At 34.9% G+C, this 14598-nt stretch overlaps 1 protein-coding gene across 3 annotated transcripts in view; it reads left to right on the top strand.

The window, feature by feature from the left end:
• LOC129005030 (uncharacterized) overlaps window positions 1-14598 on the top strand; it is a 63870-nt gene that overhangs the window by 20349 nt on the left and 28923 nt on the right. The window contains exons 1-4 of one of the 3 annotated variants that reach the window (XM_054433784.1): window positions 4854-4933; window positions 10278-10489; window positions 11068-11211; window positions 13280-13429. In XM_054433784.1, coding sequence (XP_054289759.1) covers window positions 11073-11211; window positions 13280-13429 — 289 coding nt within the window. In that variant the 5' untranslated portion in view covers window positions 4854-4933; window positions 10278-10489; window positions 11068-11072. Of the gene's footprint in view, window positions 1-4853; window positions 4934-7469; window positions 7659-10277; window positions 10490-11067; window positions 11212-13279; window positions 13430-14598 lie in introns of those variants that run through there. The other 2 variants (XM_054433783.1, XM_054433782.1) reach the window with 2 other exon arrangements.

Below are 14598 nucleotides of genomic sequence, written 5' to 3'. Positions count from 1 at the left end.
ATCGAGTATGTTTTATAATTTTTGTAAACAATTTTAATATGGGTTTGGGGAGGATTCTGTCTATTTCGATTTTCAATACCGACCCAGGGTTCCGCCAGTCGGTCTTTCCAGACAAAACATTCGAACATTATTAAGTTATATTGGTTTGCTTTTTAATACGTTGTACATGTAACTTATTTCATCTATGATGATTTCATTGTTAGTGTCGAAAATAAAACCCTACTGTCATTGGTACTACTGTATGTTATTTTTTTAGCTTAGAAGAACAGATCTTTTGTAACTTCTTAGCAAAACACGGGTTAAGCTACTATTGTATTACTGTATAGTATAAACATTTTTGAGAAATAATATTGACTCAAATCACCTAGAAAAAAGGAATCGGTCTGTATTCGATGCTAGTAAAATGAATTGGAAAATGTTCGAATTAATTGTGTACTGTACGTTGATGGACACTAGGCTATTCTATTACGAGTGTATTATAGGATTTTACTTGATTCTAGTCCTATTGTTTTACACATTACTTCAGGCTAGGCAGAAGGGGTCGTGGTGTAATAACTTGGATAAAATTTATTGGCGATCGGTGGGATTTAGTAGACACGCGCACTACCACTAGACCAGCTAGGTCTCACACATTAAAAGTGATGTACGCACATGAAATTTCAATTTTGCAAGTCTGTGGTTCAGTTGTTATAGCTTGACGGAGAACCATTGCAATGATATCGCGGGTTCTGTGCCCCACAAACGCCAATAAACTTGTACTGTTTCTCAACTCTCATCTTGTTTTTATGAATACTTTTCATACAAAGGACACAGGCTTTTGTGGACGGGCAAAATTATGCATTTCAAAAGTTATTTTTCAAACATGACAACTTTTCGACGGGGGGAGTTTTTCAAAAGTAAATTCACGCCTAAATATTTATAGAATTAATATAGGTACTCAAATAAATCACCCTAGTTTATGTTTTAAATTAATGGTAATGTATCAAAGTTTCGTTTAAATGTTTTACTCAAAATGTTATTTATAGGTCTATGTGTCACAGTTAATCGTCCGTGTATCCCCATCCCATTTCTATAGTCTATTGTCTACTGCAGGATACTCCCAGGTGTCAGGTTGATCTACGACAAGAGACAAAATCGCAGTATATCTGTATTGGACAATGGTACTCTGTCGGGGTCACAACCAGTTGCGCATCGGAGTCAATCCTAATCCCTTAGACTAGAATAAATACACATATCTATTTATTAACAGGCAAGCATGTTTCTGTAAAACCTTTTTTCTCAGCTCGTGTACATCGCAGGGAAAATCTAAGCATAGTGTTAGAAAGATATTTAGCTGTAGGTGTGCATCCCTTTAGAGGCCTAAATTAAAATAGGCTCAAAATAAAAACAAAAAGTGAATTTAAAATTAGAAAAAAAATTAACACGGGCCTTATGGGTTGTCATTATAAGTAAGTATAAGTAGAGCCTCCCACTTATGATTCGTAAAAAAATTACGTATCGACGTAGACTAACTTATCAAATTGTGTGTAACTGCAAACTGATGTGAAGACAATTCAAGTGCAGTATCTTTCGGTGATAGAGAACTCGATAACTTTGCCAGACAAGACAGTGACAAATGGCTAGACAGTCTTGGTTAATCGTTGGCCCAGTCGTGAGTCATGGACTGATAGAGTAATAGTCCAGGAGCTGAGGGGGGTTGAGCATGCATGAAAGTAGTACGCAATGTTATTGCTGATTTTTGTAATATGGACTGTGGTGATCAAAATTACGTATGTCGCCTATTTCAAAAGTGGTCGATAAGGTGGGGGGGAGGGGGCAAACATGGCGGTTTGCGCTATGCGTTTAAACGCTGATAGTTCGAAAACGGTAAAAGATAGAACATCGGTTAAAACGTCATTGTAATCCTAAAAATGTGGCCAACAATAATGGTTATAGGGTCCGAGGTCGTATCTCTATAAATAAACAAGTTATTGTATAAAATATGTAAAAATGGACTTTTCGTGTAGTTTTTTTACCGAAAGTAGAATTAATTTGTGAGTGTCGCAAAGAAGTAATATCAAATATCTTTGCTGATAGTTGTAATATGGACTGTGGTGATACAAAATACGCATGTCGCCTACTTTTCAGGTGGTCGAGAACTTGGGGGGAGGGGGGCAAAGATGGCGGAACGCGCTATACATAGAAATGACTGTAGCTCGAGAACGGTACGAGATAGGACATCGGTTAAAACGTAGTTTTAATCCAAAAAATATTACCAATAGAAAAGGTCATTGGGTAAAAAGTCGTATCTTAACTAATAAAAAAGTTATAACAATAATAAGTTTAACAAAATCTACATCGTACAGCTATTTTTTTCGAAAATCGTATGGATTGTTGATAAATAATAGTGTAATTACTTAATTACTCGGCTAAATATTAACTAGATGCATTTTCTTATAAGAAAAAAATATATTATTACGAAAAATTGGGTTTAAAATGTAAAACATGGCCTCCAAACGCCTTGGGGTTCGTCCGTTAGGTTGCGTTATAATTGCTGCTGTTTTTAAAATAATGATTGCTTGTATTTTGTATTTCATTATACACTGAGTATATAAATGAAATAATGATAAATAAATAATCAAACAAATAAGATAATAATTAAATTTGAAATATAATATATAGTAGTTTAATTCCATTGTAAATATAAACACCGTAAACTTTAAATTTCTTGACCGCTCTCATGCATTAATTATACATAGATGTATATACATTTGTATCAAAGAAAATATTTACAATTTTTTATTTGTATTACAGGTGCTAAGAGAAATTAAAAAGGTACCTATTTAAATTCAACAAATAATATGAACAACCAGTGTAATTGTTATGGATAGAATGAAGAGATTTGCCGTATTTTTTATTATAAGGTATTTACTTTTGTAGTAATGTTTTTTATTTCAAATAACTGTATTAAATAAGAATCTGTTACATAATCATATTGTAATAACCTACAACATTATAATAATTAAATTTGGATTTGTAGTGGTAGTCTGTATTATGCATTTGATTGCGGCGAAAAACCAAGTATTATATGTAGTTTGGAGGCCGTGTTTTACATTTTAAACCAAATGTATTCGTAATAATATATTTTTTCTCATAAGAAAATGCATCTAGTTAATATTTAGCCGAGTAATTAAGTAATTCCACTATTATTTATCAACAATCCATACGATTTTCGAAAAAAAATAGCTGTACGATGTAGATTTTGTTAAACTTATTATTGTTATAACTTTTTTATTAGTTAAGATACGACTTTTTACCCAATGGCCTTTTCTATTGGTAATATTTTTTGGATTAAAACTACGTTTTAACCGATGTCCTATCTCGTACCGTTCTCGAGCTACAGTCATTTCGATGTATAGCGCGTTCCGCCATCTTTGCCCCCCTCCCCCCAAGTTCTCGACCACCTGAAAAGTAGGCGACATGCGTATTTTGTATCACCACAGTCCATATTACAACTATCAGCAAAGATATTTGATATTACTTCTTTGCGACACTCACAAATTAATTCTACTTTCGGTAAAAAAAACTACACGAAAAGTCCATTTTTACATATTTTATACAATAACTTGTTTATTTATAGAGATACGACCTCGGACCCCATAACCATTATTGTTGTCCACATTTTTAAGATTACAACGACGTTTTAACCGATGTTCTATCTTTTACCGTTTTCGAAATATCCGCGTTTTAACGCATAGCGCAAACCGCCATGTTTGCCCCCTCCCCCCCACCTTATCGACCACTTTTGAAATAGGCGACATACGTAATTTTGATCACCACAGTCCATATTACAATAATCAGCAATAACATTGCGTACTACTTTCATGCATGCTCAACCCCCCTCAGCTCCTGGACTATAATCTTCATTATCAAGGTCTATTATACTATTAGCCTTGGCCCCACTGTTTGAATATAACGGCCATTGGTGGTTACTTGTTTTGTTTGGATGTGTTTGTTTACATTCCGATTATTTATTTGGGGAGTTTTCCAAATTTTTGTTATTAATGTTAAAGTATGTATTTGTTTTGTATTGTTGATTTGGATCTGAAATGTGGTTGATTATATTTTCATTTTGAAACGAAATAATGGGTTTTCTATATAGCTGGATGCCTGAGTGAGTGCTCGCCTTGTAATCAAAATGTTGTCGGTTCGATTGAAGGCTCGAAATTGTACCCATCAGTTTTTGATCATTGGGATTTTAATAAATGATCCTGCCTAAGAAAACAGTTGATCTTAGTCATATGGCAATGCTAAGCAGATCATCTCTCCCACTCAGTATTCATATTCAGCTTAAAAACACCTACCAATATGTGGTTCACTGCATTTGAAAATTTAGTTGGATTTCGCTAACTGTTGTAAAAATATGTAGTACATTATATTTGTGATACTTATTCTTGATGTAAAGTCATTTATCTATGAATCTGGAATAATGAAGCCTCTAAAAGCTATTTTGTAAGAAAAGTTCCATTTTGGTCAATTAGTGTGCACGATACTTTATAATGTTACTGGTGTTGTAGACTGCAGTGATAACGGTACGAATTCAACCTAAAGTCAAACACAGGGGAGAAACTTCGTCAAGAGATAGTTCTCCATGTTCTTCTGTTATACACAAACTATGGGCATACATAATCTCCTTGACTCCGTGAGCCCAAAGTAAAAAGAACCGCACTATAATGACACTCGCGTGTTGGAAATGACAAAGTCAAAGTCAAATCAGGAGTTCAGAGTCAGACCAACTCGAAGTGACAAAAATAACTCCCCCTCAAAACTCTCAGTCCTCCTGCGACTTCACTCGTGTCTATAAGAACTGAGTTTTTACACCTCTTTAACCCCTGTGCTGAGTGAGTTGGGTTCATGGACATTTATTTATTACTGTAGAAGCATTGGTGGTTTTGTAAGTAGCAATTTTTCTCCGTGTTTTACTGTTTGTACTTCTATATATTTGGTAACGTAAATCGCTTAGGCCTAAACCTTTTTATCCTTTTGTAAAATCCGGAGTATTTTATATGCTTGTTTGATGCTGGCAACGCTTGAGAGTTTTGTTTTGTTCCTACTGTATTTTAGGAATAATTCTATGGTGTGTTCCTTGGTTATAACGACAGAGGACAAGTTAGTAGCAGTTTTAACATGTGTTTAATCGTAATGATTAAAATTTTAGCTAAACAAATAAATAAAAATATGTCTGCGCTCTCGAGCGTTGCCGGGGATCTTCGTTCAAGAAGTCTTTTTTGTAGTTGTCTTCAGCAGGTGATCCATGACTCGCATTGATGATAAATAAAATAGGGAGTATGTTTTGTCTTTGAGTTCAAACAAATTCTGAGTCTAATTGTAAGAAATCGTCATGTGGTCCTACATTCGCCTCAAATAAAGAAGTATTTTAATTTATTCAAACTGTATTTTGTAATATACGAGTATTATTCAATGCGTTAAAGTATAGGTTGGAAATCAATTGAAACTTCATAGTAATAGATACGTTAAGCCGCGTTTACACCGGAGTTTGAAACACGAGTTGCAAACAGAAATTGCAAACATCTCTAAAAACGCGCATTTTTAGACGAAACATTTCGCTGTTGCAAACAGTTTTTCAGTGTTTGCAACAGGAATTTTTGTTTCCACTTGAAGTCGGTAAAGATCAAAGGGAGTTGCAAACTCTTTGTTTGCAACACTAGTTTCGGTCAATATGAGCCGTTGAAACACGAAACAGAAACATTTCTCTGCAATCCCCTAAGCTGCCACCTCCACTCTCATTCACATGATCACTCTCACCACCCTGTGTCTCGACTCAGTGTTATGTTATTTAACCCTGTCTGGACTACTACTAGCTACCTCGTGTTTGATGTGACTTATATCGTGTCGTGCATGGGGCGTGTGATGGAAAATATACTGAGTGAGATGGAGTCGGGAGATGACACTATTATTAAGTTAATTAGCTTTTACAGAGAACAACAAGTGCTGTGGAATCAAACTATTTCTGACCATAAAAACAAAAACAAGAAAAACTATGCATGGAATGGCATTTCACGGGAAATGAACTTAATTAGGCCTAAGCAAAGTAGAGGTCCAAAATAAAATTAGGAACCTCATAATTTAGTTTAATAGAGAATCTAAAAAGGGCAATAAGTCTGGATCGGGGATCAGGGGCTGACGATGGGAAAACGAGGTGGAACTTTTTTTTCAATAAATGATTAATCATAATCAAGGTCCAAAGGATTTCAAACATTTTCATGAAACATATGGAAACAAAACCATGAAATAAAAATTGCAAACATTTATTTGAAACTACTGTTTGCAACTGCTGTTTGCAATAAAAGTTTGCAACTTTTTGTTTGAAACTCCGGTGTAAACGCGGCTTTACTATTTCCCTACTATGGAGATTAAACAGATTTGTCATTAAATACACTTCCAAAACCACTAAAAGTAGTCATTTTACCTTTACGTTCTTTGTCCATATAAACAACCAAGTTTTTTTTCTTTGGATCGAATATGTGGCATTTGACTTTTCGTTTCCCTTGTCAACAACTGTCTATTGTAATTATAAACCCACGTGAATACTCGCTTATGAGTCATGCATGGTTCTATAGTTGTATTCTTATTACGTAGGGTTTGTCAATCTTCAATTTATCAAGAAAATAATCTAGGTAGTGTTTTTTGTCGAGACTGAAAAGACGAGCGGGGATGTTTATTAATAGGTTTAGTGACTTAATATAAGTTTGTTGCTTGTCAATTATGGGTTTATTATATTTTACTTTCTTCAAAAACGTATTAATTACATTAGCTGGCACTGCTTTATTGGCTTATCATTGTGCGAAGTACACCGGTTCGGCCAGATAATAAAATACAGGCATTTAACTTGCACTGGTTTATGAAATATCTCGATGAAATCTGTGATAAATCGAATATTGATCATATTAAATATACCGATACCATACCACATTACACTCGCTTATAATAATTCAAAGATTCAAAATTTATTGGTTATCCGGAGGCTACAACCCCCAGATAACAGGTATACCTTATGACTTTGCTAATTTATGGCTGGTTTACATAAAACTAGTGCAGTTTTTGCAGCTATTGGTTGATTGGCTTATAATTTACAAATAGAGGTAAATTATCGTACAAACCAATACATTGCGTGTTATCTGCAGGAGTGGTTTTGAGATTTAACCATTTTCTAGGAATTCAAACACAACACTCTTTATCCCCCCCCCTTATTACCCCTCCCCCCTTCAAATGAGTCAGAATGTCAGTTAGTTTCGGGACGACGCCGGAGCGGTCGGTTGTATCAGCTGATTGTTTAAACATTACCGAGTTTTTGACAAATTAATTTTTCTGTGTGTCTAGTTCTGTGTTCTGTCTGTGCCGAGTGGCGAGTTCTTGAGTAGGGTAATCTTAACCTAACTTGTTTAGTCCTGAGTGCGTTGGCTTGTGAATTTTCATTCAAACAAATACTTTTAGTCATGTTTTATTTTAGTTTTATTTGTGACTTGACATGACAGCATGTCGTAATTTAGTGGTAGTTTGTTTTTAAAGTGTGATTTTAGTTTTACAATCATCCATTTGTGTGTTTTTAAGACTATTGAAATGTTTAGTTCAATAACAACAAGATTTAGTCGGCAACGGTAAGTTTTCTAAGTTTTTTCACGCAAATAATATTAGTATTAAAAATACAATAATTTCATACGATTAAAATCACTCTAAATGCAATGACATAGGGCCTATAATTTTTCTCTAAAGACGTAATCTTAAATACGTTGTAATTTTTTATATTATTGTAGCCTATTACATTTTTTTGGTTTTGCACTTTGGTTTTACATATTGATTATAAAATGCGGACAGATTACTACGTATTTAACATAAACCTCTTGCCATACATAAAACGTCAACATAAGAACTACTATACTTCTAAAACTTTGTTATCTTTATTAAGGTAAAATGTACTTTGTCGACATTACTTATCTAAAGACAAAACTCAATGCAGTGTATACTTTAGGTGAAGTTTTCAAATCGAAGTAAAAAAAAAACACGATTAGAAACACTTGCATTCTTTTACTAGATCTACCAGTAGCTAGAGACATTTTGGCGTAGGACCATTTAAAATCTGACAAAAAAGTTTACCTTGAGGAGTTTTAACTTGATTTAATTTTGTAATTACGACTTGTACACACTTTAAGCGAAACATAGTCGACTGCATTCAATGAGCAGGATTGCTAGTGTAGGATTCACAAGTCAGCGTGGGCTGGCTATGACATCATTGTGCCCAGAAAAGGCCAGAAGTGAGGCCGAAGATTTATAACTATGTGACTGTTGTAGACTGCTGCTAAACTGTTTACTTTAACTGTATATACCTTTTTGTCTATAAGTAGACACAGTATCTATTCCGTTGTACAATCCAACGCCTGTTTTGACGTCTGTTTTATGTCCGTTTGAATTTGAGAGCGCTGAGTTCGACCAAACGTTTTTATACCGTTAAGTACTACATGTGCCCTTTTATCTAAAGTTGTTGTTTTTGTGTGAGAGCAAACAATGGTGCAAAAATAGATCAAAACGCAACAGTATCTACATTTAGCCTACTACATCTATCAAAAATACTGTCTTTAGTTGATCCTAATGGCTGGCATGTGTCATCCTTATTTTATGTTAAAACCTACTGTGTATGCTTTAATCTTTGGTTACAATATGACGAGTAATAGTTTTTAAATGAATCTTTTAGTTTAATGCTGGGGGACAACGTTTATACACTTTATAAACTTAACTACTTAGAAAAACCCGGGATGCGTTGCATTTTCTTCATTTTGTTAAGTATGCATATAAAAATAAATATTTTTAGCCTTTTTAACAGCTTTTATGATTGTAGGAAATGCATGTTAGTAGTAGCAGAAGGTGTCCCTAATGGTAAATGAGAATTGACGTTATTTTCTTATCAGCACGACCGGCCAAAGAGATAACAGTTACGAAAGGCGAGTCAGGTATCAAGTAATCAGATAAGGAGCAAGACCTTGAAACAGTATGTAACCTGGCCGCTGGCCCGTTGGCCTAGGCCTACTTATCCGTCCACGGGCCCCCTCATTCCTTCCCCACAATAAAGTATAACCTCTGTTATGTCAGCTGCCGCACAGCTGTTTTTGGATCAAAACAGCTGTTATGTTTTAACAATGGCTAATTGAACGAGGGGAAATTGTATAGTTTCTTTTAACGATTCATTTAGGGTTTGAACAGTTTGAAAGTGAATGGTTTTGTTTGTAAATTGTATGTTTGGTTATGAGTGTGTGTATAGCAAAGAGGAGTGAATTTTTACCATTTGACTCTTTGTAGCAAGTTTTTTATGCTTTTTTTACAATGGGTAATTTTTTATAATTCAGTAAACAGCGTTTTTTCAGATTTATAGTTATAACTTGAGTTAAGACATTTTACACTTTTGTTAGTGAGTTATACTCACTAACAAACTGTAGTAGTAACTGATATAGCTACTGAAGAAGGGGGGAATCGGGGACATCTTGAAAACATGAAAACGTTATTGATACTTAGTATTACTCATCAGCTTACATGTTTTGTTGCAAAGACAACATTTTCAAAGCTTGCAACTTGTAAAAAACAATTAAAACAAGGACGACACGAACGTAATAAACATAAAATGGTACGAATACACACCCAATTAGATAGTGTTATCATAATAATACTGATTTAGTCCGGCGCGACACAGGGTTGGTAGCAGACAATACATGTAAGCTGATGAGCAATATTAATCATAGGACTATTTTACGAAGGTATGTAAAATTTACTAATGTGTTGACAAAATAGTCCAGGTACCATAAACAACAATTTTGATTTCAATAAAAATATTCCTGAAATACTTATTTGGCCAGAGAGGGGCAGTGAAACTTGAAATGTTAGGCAGTTATGTTACCTTCGCTTTTTAACCCCTTCTCATTTTCTAAGCAAGCTTTTAATAACATCACATGATCAAAAACTATTCAGATTCATTTTGTCATTTGGCTGTGTACTTTAAGCATGAGGTCTTTTAACCACCACTTTTTTTAGCAGCGAGCTTCATATTATACAATATGATTTGTAATGCATGTTTCATTTCCTTATTATATTTCACTGTGCTGAGTAATTACCAAGTTTTTAATCCACAATTTTTTCTGTAGCAAGCTGTGTCCCTCAGTATGATTTCAAATGCAAGTTCCTGTTTTCTACCTTTTTTTATAGTTTTTTTACTATACAACCTTTGTCCGCAGCAAGCTGCCGAAGACTGACAACGTATACTCGCCCTGCTCCCAGTTGTACGGCTGCACGCTGGCGCCCGGAATACCGCTGATACCCAACCTGTGTCGGCGGCCGCTGCGGTCAGCTGACGAGGGGTATGACTACACGACCTCGCGGACATCCAGGTACACAAGGTACTCTCAGGACGACTCTCCGGACTTGACGGAACACAACAACTACATCAGTGAGTAACTGTGCCTCTAACTATTTATTGAAATATACATAGAATTGCTTGAAAAATATGTGTCAAAGAATTTGATGGAAGGAAGTACCTGAACCCCATTAGGTAACTAATACCACTGGTAGAATTCAATCTCTCGTGTGGTTATGAATTCCCCCATCAGTCGAATCAAACAAAATGTTCAACGCCCCATGACATTGTTTTCCTACTGTTCGTGCCGTGCATTTAGTCTCCAGTATAACTGTAGCTGTTCTCTAATGATTTCCAGGGCAAAGTCACAGATACATTGCATGTCAAAGGCAAGCATATCAAGTGCTTGTCGAAACCGTAACACCGTAAACACTAAAACATAGATACTTTTGAGAGATGAGATTCATTTTCTCCCAAGCTAGTATAGCTAACAGTTAAAGGTGCGTAACTCAAACACTTCAAGTGTCAAGTATACTTAGCAGAGAAAACCTAAACTCTAAACAATGTCTTGGAAGGTTGCACGTTACTATTTAAAACATGAAATTCTAGGGGGCGAATGACAATAAGAGAATTGTTTAAGAGAATTTGTTTAACAAAAGTTTTTGTTACAGATACGATGTTGAACAACGGACACTCTGATCACAACAACACACAGTTGCTTGGACTGAACCTACCTCTGCCCAGACGCAGGATAGAGTTCAATGACTCCGGGCTTGACAGTGACAGCGAGATAGAGACCTATGACAACCACATCGGTGAGTTTTGAAATCTATTGATCTTTTTTCAACCACTGCATGAAAATTATCACATTTCCACACCTGTATTAAGTACGCAAAATACTGGGTGCCCATAAAGTCCTGACAACATTTTGTTGTGTAATAAAATGAAAACCGTTAGACATACAAAAGTGAGATTTTATTTTTTAGAAAGAGCATGAAAAAAAGTTTTATATACAATTAATATAACATTAGTACACTTCCACATGTGACCCATTTGTGTCCCGTAGAATTTCCAGTCTAAAGTCAATCTCCTCCCAAGTACTTGCCAACATCTCTCCAGTTGTTGAAATTGCTTCTCTGATCCTAGTCTTCAACACGCCCACTTCTGAGACAGATGTAGCATAACCTTGTCTTTCACAAAGCCCCAAAAGAAGAAGTCTAAAGGTGTGATGTCTAAGATAGTTGTTATCTACATGAATGAGATGTAAAATTTCATTAGCAAAAGAAGCTCGGTAAGGGTTTCAAAAATTGCGCTAGTTGAATCTTGTATGCGCTTAGTTTGAGTTTTATACGCAAAATCTTATGGTACGTGGTAAACCAAAGTTCCCTGGAAGCTTTGCGAACTGATGTACGTGGACTGCGGGTGAAGCATTGTCTAACGACATAAACGGTTTCTTTTAAAATTGTAGGCCTACCTGAACGCGGCAGGTCCGCAACACTTCCATTGTTCTTGAAGTTATTAAACCAACTAATAATTTATCTATAGCTTGTAGCTTGCCTCCCATAGTGCAATCTGATCTGTCTTTGAAAGTAAACAGGCGAATTCGACTCGTGAAGTTACAAAAGACATTGAGCTTTTTCTTCCTCAATAGCCATTTTTACGACAGACACAAGAATTGTAACTTTTGTTTGGTATGACACTCAACAATGAAATTATGGGTTACCAACATATACAAACAAAACTTGATAAAATCAGCTGTTAAACAACATATATAAACATGTATAATCCCATCAATTCTACGAACAAAAACTATTTCAAATGTGTCAAGACTTTATTGACACCCGGTAGCTCAAATTTCTGCTATAATCAATCCTGCTCGCTAAATCAGCTTATTTCACTGTTGGAGTTTCTATGAAACACTAACATCCGGAATAACATAACCTAAATAACACTTGATATACAACTAAAAAGTTAATCTGTATGCTGCATGTTATGATAAGTTAATTAAGGTCATAGAAAAAATGTATGTACGAGAGGCAATGAAGTAATTTGCGCTCTTAGTACACAATTAGCTTTTGTATTATCTTTAAATGTTTACGGTAAAGATACATCTAATAAACTACAATTGCATTTTTTAAAATTTGATTACTCATGGTCTGACAGTTTCAATATTGGTATTGTGTATTATTAAAACAAAATCAAACTTAGAACTGTTGTAACTCATAGTCTTTGTCCAACATAGCTCATTAACGTGTTTTCAAACAATTTGTGTGTGTGTGTTTACCCCATACAGTATTTCAATTTTTACTTTTTTTATTAAAACAACCCTGTTTTTTCTACTATCTTTGATTGATCTTTGAGGGATAACATCATTAATAGAATGCCAAACTAAATCTGAATCCAGAAACATCGCTTGGGTTCAAATCAAACCAGTACCTCAGATTTGAACCAACCACAACCATACAAAACCATAAGCAAGGTTATGGCACTTGCAATAATCTGAATATTTCTGTTTGGATACTGTCCTGAGTATTTGATCTTTAATGCAGTATCCTTCAAACCATTCTCCATCAATATTTTAAATTTTGGCAATGTAATAAAGTTATATTAATGAATAAGTAGAACTGCAAATAGATTAATACACTTACACAAGGCCTACTCACTCTTGCAGGCTATTGAAATCCACTTGTGCGAATAATATTTTTGGCCTTATTTGGTCTCTATTATGGCCATAATTTCACTTGATTTCCAAGGGCTCAATTCAATGATAATTACAATAATTGTTCAGCAATTCCTATATGTAAACATAACATTTAAAATACCATATTTTATACATTTCATCAAGCCCTAAAAGGTGAAATAACAAAATATTTTCTGTTGTAGGTTACACCAAGACACAGGTACATAGTCAGAATCACGTGACCTGGTTTAGCTGGATACTCACAATTGTGACAACTATTGTGACCACAGTCGTGACTACGGTCACAGAGACCATACAACTGAGACAGACCAAGCAGTATGACACAGTGGATAGTAAGTTGGAATTTATTTGTGGTTTTGTATTGGGTGTTATTTAAAATAATAAAAAATATACTCTGGCTTTGAACAGTTTATGACCCTTGAATGGGAAGAGTTATATTGAAGCTACAATACTTTAAAAACAGTTTTAGTATCAACACACGACAGAAGATTAGAAAATTATAGAGTACTTAGTTTTACAAAATCTACTTTAGGGTCTTGATTTATTAAGGTCAATGATGAGAATCTTTGGTTATCTAGCTTTTCTTCACTGGAAGCCGGAAAGGAATACTTTACTTACTTTACCTTTGGACCAACGAGTACTGCAAAATTGTGTGATAGGACTGGAATGATAATCATAGTATACCAATACTAGGGATGGACGGGTCAGGCTATTTGATTTCGGGTCGGGTCGGGTCGGGTATTTTTTTGACCCTCGGGTCGAGTCGGGTCGGGTCGGGCCGCGGGCTCTGCTCAATATTCGAACCTTACTAGCCGTTTCCAATAGCCTTTTTTACAAAAATGATATTGCACATGTTTTTATTGAATAAAAAAGTACCAATGAAATTGCTGATTGTGTTTTACATCCCTGAACCTAACCCCCCAAACCCCCCCCCCCCAAAAAAAGTCTTGTAATATGAAAATTGAAAATTCAATTAAATTCAAAACTACTTTATTCATTTCCTGTACATAATACATTGAATACAGTTATACAAAATAGGTTTATGCCTACCATAAACTAAAGAACAGAAATCAAATCGTGTATCTTCTCAGTCTTTGTCAAAAACTCACAGATGAGCAATGCTATCTAGCTTGAATAATAGCCTTCTGTACACAAACACAAAAACAAAATAGGCCTAACCTAAACGTCCTAAACAAACATAGGCCTACAAATAAATAATTTGTTATCCGTAACAGTCTTAAATGGAAGGTAACAAAAAATCACTAAACAAGCCAGTAAAATACACCCAACACATAAAAATAGGGGCTTACCAAAAAACCAAATAATTAAAAAGTGAATCATACCTCCCAGTCTAAGAGCCTACATAACAGTTAAGAGTTAAGGTATGTGTATGTATGAATATGACGTAAAACACAAAACATTTTTTAACCACCTCAATTATAAATAGAAAAGAGATCTTTATAGAGTTCAAAACAATCAAACAAAACACAAGTTGAAACTG

The sequence above is a fragment of the Macrosteles quadrilineatus genome, unplaced genomic scaffold (assembly GCF_028750875.1).
Source record: "Macrosteles quadrilineatus isolate MER2022 unplaced genomic scaffold, UCM_ALF_1.0 Scaffold_14__1_contigs__length_3811126, whole genome shotgun sequence".
NCBI lineage: Eukaryota > Metazoa > Arthropoda > Insecta > Hemiptera > Cicadellidae > Macrosteles > Macrosteles quadrilineatus.
The sequence above is the reverse complement of the archived record's forward strand: the minus strand, read 5'-3'. Positions and strand labels throughout refer to the sequence as shown.